Source organism: Pristiophorus japonicus, chromosome 5 (assembly GCF_044704955.1).
Source record: "Pristiophorus japonicus isolate sPriJap1 chromosome 5, sPriJap1.hap1, whole genome shotgun sequence".
NCBI lineage: Eukaryota > Metazoa > Chordata > Chondrichthyes > Pristiophoridae > Pristiophorus > Pristiophorus japonicus.
Genome location: NC_091981.1, coordinates 129,243,362 through 129,258,193, shown reverse-complemented (window position 1 = coordinate 129,258,193; position 14,832 = coordinate 129,243,362). Strand labels below are relative to the sequence as shown.

The following is a 14,832-nucleotide window of genomic DNA, read 5'->3' as shown; positions in this document are numbered from 1 at the left end:
CACTACTGCTCTGTCGACCATGAGTTTGATGCTGAGTTTGAGATCCTGGTCTTCAAACACTCTTTTCCTCAGATGGCTGAAGACTGCACTGGCATATGAAGGTGGTGTTGAATTTCATCATTGCTGATAGTAGGCTCCCAAGGTGTGGGAAGTGGTCCACATTGTCAAGGTTTCGTCATGGATCTTGATAATCGGGGAAGAGTACTGTGTGGCGGGGGCAAGTTGGTAGAGAACCTTTGTCTTACGGATGTTTAAGGTAAGGCCAAGACTCTCATATGCTTCAGTGAAGGTGTCAACGATGGTTTGGAGTTCGGCCTCCGAGTATGCACAAACGCAAGCGTCATCTGCATACTGTAATTCAATGACAGAGGTTGGAGCAACCTTGGATCTGGACTGGAGGTGTCGGAGGTTGAACAAGTTCCCGTTTGTCCTGTAGGTTATCGCCACTCCAGCAGGGAGTTTGTTAAAGGTGAGATGAAGTATTGCAGCGAGGAAGATTGAGAAGCGCATTGATGCGATGACATTTTCTTTGAAAACATTGAATTTCCAAAGAAGAAATTGTGTCAGTTGTACTAGGTACAATACTTGGCTATACAATCATGATTAACAGACTAAACAATTCAGGAGTGTAAAACTGCAACATGCACATAGCAAGATAACTTATATAAAGTACCTGTGTAGCGCAACTTTTTGAAAGAAATGCCTAACTTCAGCTAATTTGCATACTAATATTATGAGGTTGTTTTAATATTTTCAAAATGATTTAATTTTGGTTATCAAGTTGATTTGCAGAAACAAAAATATTTAGTTTTAAATCAAGATACATACATATACACACAATTATATTGCAAGAGCACCACCTCCAGGCCAGAAGCAGCATTGCAGTGGAACATTACCAGCATGCACCCCAACTGGCGACTAACCGCTCAGAGTAGCATTGTATTGTAGAGGGATTGGATTTTGTGTCTGTAGTCCTCAGAGTTTATGATCTCAGCCATACCAACAAAGGGAAACTGGTGGTTCCCCGTGAAGAGATGGGGGAATTAAAATAATAGGTCGGCAAGTCATCCTAGTTTACCCTTCTTGAGACGACACCTGACCACCCTTCCTGCTGCAGAATGGGGCTTGGCCTTTGGAAACCAACTGTTGCAAGATACTCATGAGATCAGCTGTAAATTGGTTTTACCATAGATGTGTCACTGGTTTGATGTTTGCTATATCCCAGGTTGTGATACTAGGCCAATCTACAAAGCTATGCAACATGCCCTTAGATGACAAACTCCTATTTGGTCTATCTCTGAAAGCCATTGATCTTCACTAATAAGCCATGAAAGATTATTGGGGTTAGTGAGGGCTTGAACACACCAAAGGGTAGGGCTAGTTACATCCTTCAGTTGCAGGAAAGAATGTACAATCAGCCTTTCTTTTGGAGCCATGAGAACACACCTAGACCCAGATTTCAATTGGAGACTGTATATCTAGCAATTGCTTCTCTAGATTACCAGTATTACATTTTATTTCATAAAACTAGCTTAGACAACATGCATGCGACATAATGAAAGCAAGATGCACTGGTCTGAGCCACCAACGGAGACAGGACCTCTTTTTTCCAAAATCATTTGTTCCGAGCGTGTGTTTAGTTGTAAGCTTTACAATGCTTAATGTATTGCTTAAAAATAGAGCGGGCAAAAAAAATGTCTCCTTGTTTTGCACAGATTCACCGACTCACTACATCCATGACAGTAAGTCCATTCAAAAGTAAGCAAAATTCTAAATAGAAACCCAACTTAAACTGCCTGTAATGGTCTTGCTTAAAGTCAAAACGATAAACTTAATGGAAGAAACAGCAGATTTGTGATGCTAAACAGAGGCTTGTTCTCCATAAATCATTAGCCCCAATTTTAATCCATGCGGGCGTGCAGGAGCGGAGTGGGTGGCAAGCTTCCGCAAAAAGAAGTTGCATTTATATATGTGCCTTTCATGACCTCACGATATCCCAAAGCACTTTACAGCCAAGAAAGTGTTTCTGAAGTGTAGTCATTGTTGGAATGTACGAAACGCAACAGCCAATCTGCAGAGCAAGGTCCCACAAACAGCTACGAAACAAATGACCAGCTCATTTGTTTCAGGTGTTAGTCGAAGGATAAATATTGGCGAGGACACTCGGAAAACATCCCTGCTATTATTTGAATAGTGTCATGTAATTTTTTACATGCACGTGTGATGGCAGATGTCTAATCTCTCATGAGAAAGGCCGCACCTCCGACATAAAATATAGTGAGTCTGGCTTTCTGCCTGTACGCAAAAGTGACCACGTATTTAATTGGAGAGAAAATACTTAGAAGTAGCCAGCACGATTTCAAAAATGATTAAAGTATGTAAAGCTCAAAGAATTATTTAAAGAGGTAACAGACATGTTAGATGGGGGAAATACAGCGGATGTAATCTATATGGACTTCAGGGAAGCCTTTCACAAGGTATCACATAGGAGATTACAAGTGAAGATTAAGGGATATGGTATTTGGAAGAGGATAGCAAACTGGATTAAAAATTGGTTAGAAGGGAGAAAACAGAGTGTAGAAGGTAAGGGCAGTTTTTCCAGAGTGGTTGGAAGTGGCTTGTGGTGTCCCACAGGGTTCTGAGATCAATTCTGTATCAATGATTTGGATAATGACCTCGAGGGTGCGGGGTTTCCAAATAATACTAAAACAGGAAGTGTAGTTAATTGTTTAGAAGACCAAAGGAGGCTGTAAAGAGTAATTGGCAAGGTAGGAAAGAAGTGGAAGATGGAATTCAATGTCAAGAAGTGTGAGATGAAAAAGAACAGCAGTAATTATACTCCAAACAGAAGTTGGCTTGGTACTGTGGAAGAGCAGAGGGATCAGGGGGAAAAATTCAGAGCATTAAAGGCTGTATATCAGCTCGTTAGGGCTGCGGGAAAAAAAAAATTCTAGGTGTTATCTCAAGCGCTAAAGAATATAAACCCCGAGAGGTCATAATGAGCCCAAGTAAAATCTTAATAAGATCTCATGTGATCTTATTAAGATTTTACTTGGGCTCATTATGACCTCTCGGGGTTTATATTCTTTAGCGCTTGAGATAACACCTAGAATTTTTTTTTCCCGCAGCCCTAACGAGCTGATGTACTGCCTTTAATGCTCTGAATGTATGAAGTCATGGGGTTCACACTATTGGATGCATGTTGCTTCAGTCTTCACAGTGGAAGACACAAAACCATGCTAAAAATTGCTGGTCACGGGAATGTGGGAAGGGAGGACCTTGAGATAATCACCATCACTAGGGGGGGTAGTGCTGGACAGGGTAATGGATCTCAAGGTAGACAAGTCCCCTGGTCCTGATGAAATGCATCCCAGGGTATTAAAAGAGATGGCGGAAGTTATAGCAGATGCATGTGTTATAATCTACCAAAATGCTCTGGACTCTGGGGAGGTACCAGCGGATTGGAAAGCAGCTAATGTAATGCCTCTGTTTAAAAAAGGGGGCAGACAAAAGGCAGGTAACTATAGGCCGGTTAGTTTAACATCTGTAGTGGGGAAAATGCTTGAAGCTATCATTAAGGAAGAAATAGCGGGACATCTAGATAGGAATAGTGCAATCAAGCAGACGCAACATGGATTCATGAAGGGGAAATCATGTTCAACTAATTTACTGGAATTCTTTGAGGATATAACAAGCATGGTGGATAGAGGTGTACCGATGGATGTGGTATATTTAGATTTCCAAAAACATTCGATAAGGTGCCACACAAAAGATTACTGCAGAAGATAAAGGTACGCGGAGTCAGAGGAAATGTATTAGCATGGATCGAGAATTGGCTGGCTAACAGAAAGCAGAGAGTCGGGATAAATGGGTCCTTTTCGGGTTGGAAATCGGTGGTTAGTGGTGTGCCACAGGGATCGGTGCTGGGACTACAACTGTTTACAATTTACATAGATGATCTGGAAGAGGGGACAGAGTGTAGTGCAACAAAATTTGCAGATGACACAAAGATTAGTGGGAAAGCAGGTTGTGTAGAGGACACAGAAAGGCTGCAAAGAGATTTGAATAGGTTAAGCGAATGGGCTAAGGTTTGGCAGATGGAATACAATGTCGGAAAATGTGAGGTCATCCACCTTGGGGGAAAAAAAAAAACAGTAAAAGGGAATATTATTTGAATGGGGAGAAATTACAACATGCTGCGGTGCAGAGGGACCTGGGGGTCCTTGTGCGTGAATCCCAAAAAGTTAGTTTGCAGGTGCAGCAGGTAATCAGGAAGGCGAATGAAATGTTGGCCTTCATTGCGAGAGGGATGGAGTACAAAAGCAGGGAGGTCCTGCTGCAACTGTACAGGGTATTGATGAGGCCGCACCTGGAGTACTGCGTGCAGTTTTGGTCACCTTACTTAAGGAAGGATATACTAGCTTTGGAGGGGATACAGAGACGATTCACTAGGCTGATTCCAGAGATGAAGGGTTACCTTATGATGATAGATTGAGTAGACTGGGTCTTTACTCGTTGGAGTTCAGAAGGATGAGGGGTGATCTTATAGAAACATTTAAAATAATGAAAGGGATAGACAAGATAAAGGCAGAGAGGTTGTTTCCACTGGTTGGGGAGACTAGAACTAGGGGGCACAGCCTCAAAATACGGGGGAGCCAATTTAAAGCCGAGTTGAGAAGGAATTTCTTCTCCCAGAGGGTTATGAATCTGTGGAATTCTCTGACCAAGAAAGCAGTTGAGGCTAGCTCATTGAATGTATTCAAGTCACAGATAGATAGATTTTTAACCAATAAGGGAATTAAAGGTTACAGGGAGCGGGCGGGTAAGTGGAGCCGAGTCCACGGCCAGATCAGCCATGATCTTGTTGAGTGGCGGAGCAGGCTCGAGGGGCTAGATGGCCTACTCCTGTTCCTAATTCTTATGTTCTTATGTTGAGGCTTCAGAAAGAGTGCAATGAAAATTCATCAGGATGCTGTCTGGTATGAGGAAATACATTTTTTTAAAAACTTGAAAAAATATTATTTTTCATTAGAACACAGTAAGGGACAATATAGTGGAACTGTTTAAAATTATGAAATACAGCTTCCATCTACCCTGTCCCATCCAATTTCGGGTTGAGGGGGTCAACAATGAGGGGCCATAGATACAAGATTACATTTAGGAGATTTCGAATAGAAGGCAGGAAAATCTTCTCTACAGAGTTGTGAGGCTGTCAAATCACTTCCAAGGTTAGTTGTATCATGCGACGACCTGGATGGCAGAAGGCAAACTAGATAGACCTTGGTCTTTTATCGCCTAGCAATTCCTGTGTTCCTACAAAACACCACATTCAATGTTTGCAGAGATAAGAACATAAGAAATAAGAGCAGGAGTAGGCCATACAGCCCCTCGAGCCTGCTCCGTCATTTAATACGATCATGGCTGATCCGATCATGGACTCAGGTCCACTTCCTTGCCCGCTCCCCATAACCCCTTATTCCCTTGTCGGTTAAGAAACTGTCTATCTGTCATAAATTTATTCAATGACCCAGCTCCCACATTTCAGTTTTAAATGGGCGGCCCCTTATTCTAAGATCATGCCGTCTAGTTCTAGTCTCTCCCATCAGTGGAAACATCCTCTCTGCTTCCACCTGGTCAAGCCCCCTCATAATCTTATACGTTTCGATAAGATCACCTCTCATTCTTCTGAACTCCAATGAGTAGAGGCCCAACCTACTCAACCTTTCCTCATAAGTCAACCCCTTCATCTCCAGAATCAACCAAGTGAACCTTTTCTGAACTGCCTCCAAAGCAAGTATATCCTTTCGTAAATATGGAAACCAAAACTGTACACAGTATTCCAGGTGTGGCCTCACCAATACCCTGTATAACTGCAGCAAGACTTCCCTGCTTTTATACTCCATCCTCTTTGCAATAAAGACCAAGATTCCATTGGCCTTCCTGATCACTTGCTGTACCTGCATACTAACCGTTTGTGTTTCATGCACCAGAATCCCCAGGTCCCATTGTACTGCAGCACGTGCCAATTTTTCTCCATTTAAATAATAACTTGCTCTTTGATTTTTTTCTGACAAAGAAAGTCACAAATCAGTGCTGCCAGACGACAGGATTCCTGCTCCCACCCCAACTGTGCTATTAGGTCCCCGCCCTCGCTACGAACGGGCACAAAGGCCAGGACTCTCCTCGGACATACTCCCACTCCGCCGCCGTAACCTTGCCAGAAGTGCGGTGGATATCCAGTTTATGCTAAATTTATGTGCATTAAATGGGGTTTCCACCAGATTTCCAGCAAAGTTACTGCAGCAGAGTGGGCGTAGCTCTAAGGAAATTCCTGGTTCTAGAATCCACCAATAAGCTAAACCTCACATTGCACCCAGCTCTGCTAAATTTTAGGTTCCTCCTCCACAGTGATGCCAGACTAAAGGAGCCAAACCGCAGCAGCCTCACCACAATGGTGTCAAACTTCAGGACCTCCATTTCAGTTCTGCTGTATGTCAGAACTATCTCCCAGTGCTATCAAACCTCTACCAGCCTCCAGCTCTTCCAAACCATGACAGTCACAAGTTTTATCTAAATGTTACCTTGTCAGCAAATATATTATTGTTGATACCACTTTGACTTTTGTTGGTTTCACCACATTTACTTTTCAATTAGCAACAGCAGCAACAGTAGGAATTAGATATTAATTCACTGGTGTCCATTGCTCCATTCAATAATTGATTTGTTATAATGTCTGCTAATCTATTGACTTACTCCTGCCTGAATTTATTCATTTGTTGCTACACCCACCATTAAACTAAATTTATTGGTCGATGTGCCCGCTGCTCTGTGAACTTATTTATTCACAGGTATCAACTGTTACACTTTTTTTTGTTGATATGTTGGTGTGACTAGTGGTCTATGAATTTATTAATTTGCTGCTGCCTACTTCTGTCTTAACTTACAGTTCCATTCATTTTAAATTCACTTGTTGCTGTCTTTATGTATTAGCTTGCTGGCAGTGCTCTTCAATTTATTGGTAAACTGGAGCCAATTGTAATGTTCACCAGTATGTGTTTGTTGTTGTTGTTATTATCGTCAATAAGTTGTGGAGTGTGTGGTTAATGTTGGTTTCAATTTGTGATTATATGCTGTCAAAAAACAATTATATATTTTGTTTTAATAATTTCTCAGTTTATTCTATTTTTAAATCTCGTGTGTTATTGTTATAGCAGCATCTGTGGCTCACTGTTTTGGGACCATGGAAGTAAAACTTCTTGAGACTGTACAGATCCTGACTCCCCTTGTGCAACACCTGTGATATCCACTACAATATTAAATACATTAAAAATCAAAATAAAGTTTTCATTTCTTCTCCATTTTTACTATTTTAATCAATAATGTTAATTTTAAACTTTTATCTCTTACTTCCCATACTTCTGACTCTAATGACCTGACCCCAGTTGAGACGTAAAAAAATAAAATACTGAGCAGAAAACCAGTTGCAAAGGATCGTTTCCCCCCCTTTGCCCAATTAGAAGACTAAACATTAAAAAGTAATTGGAGCTATCAAACTTTGACACCATTTTAGACTAACATACAAAAAGCGCCTGCGGTCGGAAGCAGCCTTGTGCTAACAACCTTAAAAATCCGCATTAACAACTTTAAGCTGAAGTTAACTGTACGCGTAACCTTTAAACAGAAAGAGGGTAAAACAAAAGTTGAAGAGTCAGAGTTCATGCTATCGCGAAGGGATGTTCTCCCACAGAAAGCTGCGATTTGCACCAATTCTGAGGCCAGACATCACAACGCCCACTTTCTACACCAGTGAAATGTAAATTTAAAAGTCAGAGTTATTCAGTGCAGTGGGAGAAAGGTTTCTTCCATCATTCTGAGCGTGTGTGTGAAGTTTACTGCAGGGAAAAGGCAAACCTGACTTCTACCATTATGATGTTTTCAACCCCGCCTTTGTTCATTAAATCGAAAATAACCGTTTTTAAGCGTACACTAACCTCTCCTGCACTATCGGGATCCGAGGGACAGCAGCACCAGCAGAGCGACATGTCGAAAGTTTACTGGAGTCCAGACTCTTCCCCCAACTGAATATCCTTCAGAATGCGGAAAATAGGGAGCACGACGTCAAAGTCATGGGACCAATCTGTGAAACCAGCTTCAATCGATGATCGCCGTCTTATCAGTAGGATATCTCTGTCCCTCCCTGACTGACTTTCACTGCACTGGAAACCTGTCGAGTTCATGGTTATACTTCCTGCGAGCAGTGTGGAAAGCCGAAAAGGACACGAACTCGGACGGTTACCTTCGTCTCCTGACAGCGAAACTCTTTTGAGTTTATCTGGAAAAACATAAAACATTAAACCGTGCCACCCGACCTGGGTGACACACCAGACATTTTCAAGGCCCCTTTTTTTTTTCTTTTTTTTTGGGGTTTTTTTTTGGGGCGCTAAAATCAAATTTTTTCCAGTGCCCCCTATAAAAGGGGAGGGGTCCTGACAGCGAAGTCTCTTTTTTACACTGTCAGCTGTGGTTCAGATTGGACTGTGCGGAATAACTACAACTATTTTAAAGTAACGTTAATACAAGTGCCCCCTTATTAAAGAGGCGCTAAAACTGACAAACAAATTAAACGTTTTCAACTATGGCCAATTAAAATTTGGTTTTGGGGAGGTGATGATGCACTCTAGTCCCTCCGGTGCGCACCTCTCACGGAACGCCGCGAGCATACCGGTGGACACCGCGTGCTCCATCTCCAGGGACACCCGAGCGCGAATGTAATCGCGGAAAAGAGGCAGGCAGTCGGACTGATCGACTCCCTCGACCACCCGCTGCCTGGACCGGTTTATGGACACCTTGGCCATGCCCAGGAGCAGTCTGACAAGGAGACCTTCTGACCTGCCCGCTCCCCTCTGCACACGGTGCCCAAAGATCAGGAGCGTGGGACTAAAGTGCAGCCAAAACTTGAGGAACAGCCCCTTCAAATAATGGAATAGGGGCTGCAACCTCGCACGTTCAACATAAACATGGAATACGGACTCTTCTAGACCGCAGAAATTACAGGCGGCCTGGGAGTCCGTGAACCGACTTAAAAACCTATTGCACGGAACTGTTCCATGCAACACTCTCCAGGCCAAGTCCCCAACAAATAAAGGGAGGACTCCGCATAGAAAGCATTCCATTGGGGACCCCCTCCTCCTCCGGCAAGATGGTGCGCCATGGCATGTCCGGATGGCAAAGTGGAGAGTGCAGAATAACGACAACCTAGCAGTAAACAAACCTTTAAATCCCCACAAAATAGGGATGGGCTTTCTTAAAAATACCTGTAGGGGGCGACACCCGACAATAAAAGAATGGGGGTGGGGAGGAGTTTGCAAATATTAAATATTTCATTTCAGGCAGCTGATTAGGCAATTTATACAATATGAAGAGGGAAATTAATGAAATTCCTTTCCCAAACAGTATTACTGTGAAAAAGGGAGACGCTAACTGTCAGCAAGTGTGAGGAGGCTCTTTTAAAAAGAGAAGAATAAAACAACTGCCTTATGAAAAAGACTGGAATTTGTGCCCTTATTCCAGGCCAAATATCTGTTGCAATGATGTAAACTCTATCACTGTAATCAAGACAAAAAGCAACTCTTCTGCTATCCCATTCTTCTAGCCCATACCCCCCACCACCAATTTAATTGCCCAGATTTTGCAGTTAGCGGGAATGAATGGCGTTCGCTTGCCCACAGACTTTCTGTGGAATTTTACACTTTGATTTGTGGTAATTAGAGAGCCAAAACAGCACCGCACCCTCTGCAGGGGATCTGGGACCTATGCAAACAGGACAAGCAATAGCGTGTCTCCTTGACCAATCAGATTGAAGAATCCTTACTGAGCCACATCGAGTCTAGATCAGGAAGTGTCAGTTAGAATAGTTAATTCAATGTAAAATCATGTATAGAAAGCAAAATAAAGAGAGGGATAGAAAGATGGGATTAAAAAAGAGTTAAAAGAAAAAGTTTTAGTTTCATTTTTAAATTTTAAAACATCTCCAACAATAATAAAATCTTAAGGAATGAGGACTCCACACTTGTAGATGTAAATTTTCAGTGCCAGAGACATTGTTTGGCAGTAATTAAGACTTACCACACTGTTAAAAATTCACTTACACTTGAATGGATAAGCTGTAACTTTTTCTGGTATGTTTAGTGGGTATCTAATGGGTAAGTACCGCAACTTCATGCCGTTGTATGTTCGTGAATGCCGAGTCTCTCGGCAAGATACTGTTATAGCAAAGCTTGTGCAGGAGCAGGGCAACTCAGACAGCAACTTCTTGATTTCCGCATTTAACTGCGCATCTGTGAACGGCAGAAGTTGCTCTCTGACTTGCTCCTTAATGATGCTGAGCGCTGATAGTGCCATTATTTCTACTGCAAAATCTTTAATTCAATGTAAAATCATGTAGGGAAAGCAAAATAAAGAGAGGGAAAGAAAGATGGAATTAAGAATTAAGAATGTGTGATAAAAGAGACAGAAGGAAAATGTAAAAAAATGTTTTATTTTAATTTTAAAAAAATCTTCAACAATAATTAAAATTTGAAGGAGTAACACTTCAGACTTGTAAAAGTGAATTTTCAGTGGCCGAGAGGTTGTTTGGCAGTAATTAAGATTTAACACGCGCAGCTTCTGGAGGAGCAGGGCAACTCAGATAGCAACTTCTTGATTTCTGCGTGGGAGCGATGGCGTGAATTTTAAAAGTTTGATTGATACTGGGTCTGCTCCAATGAGGAGGCAGTAGTGGATGTGGTGGGGTCAATGGGTGTAGGCATGGAGGGGTGGGGCCTCCCTGGGCGTTGCTGTGGAGCCAAGAGGAGCACGTGGCGGGAATGGCGGGTGAGAGAGAGAGAGAGAGAGAGAGAGGGAGGGTGAGAGAGGAAGGGTGGGAGGGAGGGTAAGAGAGGAAGGGTGAGAGAGAGAGTGAGAGAGAGTGAGATGGTGGGGGAGGGAGAGAGAGAGACGGAGGAGGAGAGAGGGAGGAAGAGTGAGAGGGAAGGGGTGGGTAGGACTGATTTGCCGCACGCTGTTTCCGCTGCCTGTGCTTGATTTCTGCATGCTCTCGGCGTTGAGACTCGAGGTGCTCAGCGTCCTCTTGGATGCACTTCCTCCACTTCGGGCGGTCTTCGGCCAGGGACTCCCAGGTGCCAGTAGGGATGTCGCATTTTATCAGGGAGGCTTTGAGGGTGTCCTTGGAGCGTTTCCGCTGGCCACCTTTGGCTCGTTTGCCGTGAAGGAGCTCCGAATAGAGCACTTGGTTTGGGAGTCTCGTGTCTGGCATGCGAACTATGTGGCCTGCCCAGCGGAGCTGATCGAGTGTGGCCAGTGCTTCAAAGCTGGGGATGTTAGCCTGAAATATAGAAACATAGAAAATAGGTGCAGGAGTAGGCCATTACTATTATTCAATAAGATCATGGCTGATCATCCACCTCAGTACCCCTTTCCCACTTTCTCTCCATACCCCTTGATCCCTTTAGCCATAAGGGCCATATCTAACTCCCTCTTGAATATATCCAATGAACTGGCATCAACAACTCTCTGCAGTAGGGAATTCCACAGGTTAACAACTCTCTGAGTGAAGAAGTTTCTCCTCATCTCAGTCCTAAATGGCTTACCCCTTATCCTTAGTCTATGTCCCCTGGTTCTGGACTTCCCCAACATCGGGAACATTCTTCTTGCATCTAAACTTTCCAGTCCCGTCCGAATTGTATATGTTTCTATGAGATCCCCTCTCATCCTTCTAAACTCCAGTGAATACAGGCCCAGTTGATCCAGTCTCTCTTCATATGTCAGTCCTGCCATCCCTGGAATCAGTCTGGTGAACCTTCGCTGCACTCTCTCAATAGCAAGAAAGTCCTTCCTCAGATTAGGAGACCAAAACTGAACACAATATTCCAGGTGAGGCCTCACTAAGGCCCTGTACAACTGCAGTAAGACCTCCCTGCTCCTATACTCAAATCCCCTAGCTATGAAGGCCAACATACCATTTGCCTTCTTCACCGCCTGCTGTATCTGCATGGCAACTTTCAATGACTGATGTACCATGACATCCAAGTCTCGTTGCACCTCCCCTTTTCCTAACCTGCTGCCATTCAGATAATATTCTGCCTTCGTGTTTTTGCCATCAATGTGGATAACCTCACATTTATCCACATTACACTGCATCTGCAACACGTTTGCCCACTCATCTAACCTGTCCAAGTCACCCTGCAGCCTTTTAGCGTCTTCCTCACAGCTCACACCGCCACCCAGCTTAGTGTCATCTGCAAACTTGGAGATATTACACTCAATTCCTTCATGCAAATCATTAATGTATACTGTAAATAGCTGGGGTCCCAGCACTGAACCCTGCGGCACCCCACTCGTCACTGCCTGCCATTCTGAAAATGAACCGTTTATCCCGACTCTCGGCTTTCTGTCTGCCAACCAATTCTCTATCCACGTCAGCACACTACCCCCAATACCATGTGCTTTAATTTTGCACAACAATCTCTTGTATGGGACTTTGTCAAAATCCAAATACACCACATCCACTGGTTCTCCCTTGTCCACTCTACCAGTTACATCCTCAAAAAATTCTAGATTTGTCAAGCAGGATTTCTCTTTCATAAATCCATGCTGACTTGGACCGATCCCATCACTACTTTCCAAATGTGCTACTATTTCATCTTTAACAATTGATTCCAACATTTTCCCCACTACCGATGTTATGCTAACCGGTCTATAATTACCCGTTTTCTTTCTCCCTCCTTTTGTAAAAGTGGTGTTACACTAGCTACCCTCCAGTCCATAGGAACTGATCCAGAGTCGATAGACTGTTGGCAAATGATCACCAATGCATCCACTATTTCTAGGGCTACTTCCTTAAGTACTCTGGGATGCAGACCATGAGGCCCTGGGGATTTATCGGCCTTCAATCCCATCAATTTCCCGAATACAATTTCCCGCCTAATAAGTATTTCCTTCAGTTCCTCCTTCTCACTAGACCCTCGGTCCCCTAGTATTTCCGAAAGGTTATTTGTGTCTTCCTTCGTGAAGACAGAACCAAAGTATTTGTTTAACTGGTCCGCTATTTCTTTATTCCCCATTATAAATTCACCTGAATCTGACTGCAAGGGACCTACGTTTGTTTTCACTAATCTTTTTCTCTTCACATATCGATAGAAGCTTTTGCAGTCAGTTTTTATGTTCCCAGCAAGCTTCCTCTCACACTCTGTTTCCCCCCTCCTAATTAAACCCTTTCTCCTCCTCTGCTGTATTATAAAGTTCTCCCAGTCCTCAGGTTTGCTGCTTTTTCTGGCCAATTTATATACCTCTTCCTTGGATTTAACACTATCTTAATTTCCCTTGTTAGCCACAGTTGAGCCACCTTCCCCGTTTTATTTTTACTCCAGACAGGGATGTACAATTGTTGAAGTTCATCCATGTGATCTTTAAATGTTTGCCATTGCCTATCCACCGTCAATCCTTTAAGTATCATTCGCCAGTCTATTCTAGCCAATTCACGTCTTATACCATCGAAGTTACCTTTCCTTAAGTTCAGGACCCTAGTCTCTGAATTAACTGTATCACTCTCCATCTTAATAAAGAATTCTACCATATTATGGTCACTCTTCCCCAAGGGGCCTTGCACAACAAGATTGTTAATTAGCCCTTTCTCATTACACTTCACCCAGTTTAGGATGGCCAGCCCTCTCGTTGATTCCTCGATATATTGGTCTAGAAAAGCATCCCAAATACACTCCAGGAAATCCTCCTCCACCGCATTGCTACCAGTTTGGTTAGCCCAATCAATATGTAGATTAAAGTCGCCCATGATAACTGCTGTACCTTTATTGCACACATCCCTAATTTCTTGTTTGATGCTGTCCCCAACCTCACTACTACTGTTGGGTGGTCTGTACACAACTCCCACTAGCGTTTTCTGCCCTTTGGTATTCCGTAGCTCCACCCATACTGATTCGACATCATCCAAGCAAATGTCCTTCCTTACTATTGCATTAATTTCCTCTTTAACCAGCAACGCCATCCCACCTCCTTTTCCTTTCTGTCTATCCTTCCTAAATATTGAATAACCCTAAATATTGAGTTCCCAGCCTTGGTCACCCTGAAGCCATGTCTCTGTGATGCCAATTACATCATATCCGTTAACTGCTATCCGCGCAGTTAATTCGTCCACCTTATTCCAAATACTCCTCGCATTGATGCACAGAGCTTTCAGGCCTGTCTTTTTAACACACTTTGCCCCTTTAGAATTTTGCTGTAATGTGGCTCTTTTTGCTTTTTGCCATGGGTTCCTCTGCCCTCCACTTTTACTTTTCTTCTTTCTATCTTTTGCTTCTGCCCCCATTCTACTTCCCTCTGTCTCCCTGCATAGGTTCCCATCCCTCTGCCATGTTAGTTTAACTCCTCCCCAACAGCACTAGCAAACACTCCCGCTAGGGCATTGGTTCCGGTCCTGCCCAGGTGCAGACCGTCCGGTTTGTACTTGTCCCACCTCCCCCAGAACCGGTTCCAATGTCCCAGGAATTTGAATCCCTCCCTTCTGCACCACTCAAGCCACGTATTCATCTGAGCTATCCTGTGATTCCTACTCTGACTAGCACGTGACACTGGTAGCAATCCTGAGATTACTACTTTTGAGGTCCTACCTTTTAATTTAGCTCTTGGCTCTCTAAATTCGTCTTGTAGGACCTCATCCCATTTTTTTACCTATATCGTTGGTACCTATATGCACTACGACAACTGGCTGTTCACCCACCCTATTCAAAATGCCCTGCACCCGCTCCGAGACATCCT

At 43.3% G+C, this 14,832-nt stretch overlaps 1 protein-coding gene across 3 annotated transcripts in view; it reads right to left on the bottom strand.

Moving 5' to 3' along the window:
- LOC139263884 (uncharacterized) overlaps positions 1-8,079 on the bottom strand; it is a 58,950-nt gene extending 50,871 nt beyond the window's left edge. For all 3 annotated transcript variants that reach the window (XM_070879952.1, XM_070879953.1, XM_070879950.1), the window contains exon 1: positions 7,992-8,079. In XM_070879952.1, the coding sequence (XP_070736053.1) occupies positions 7,992-8,042 (51 nt within the window). In that variant the 5' untranslated portion in view covers positions 8,043-8,079. The remainder of the gene's footprint in view (positions 1-7,991) is intronic.
- Between the last annotated feature and the right edge of the window lie 6,753 nt (positions 8,080-14,832).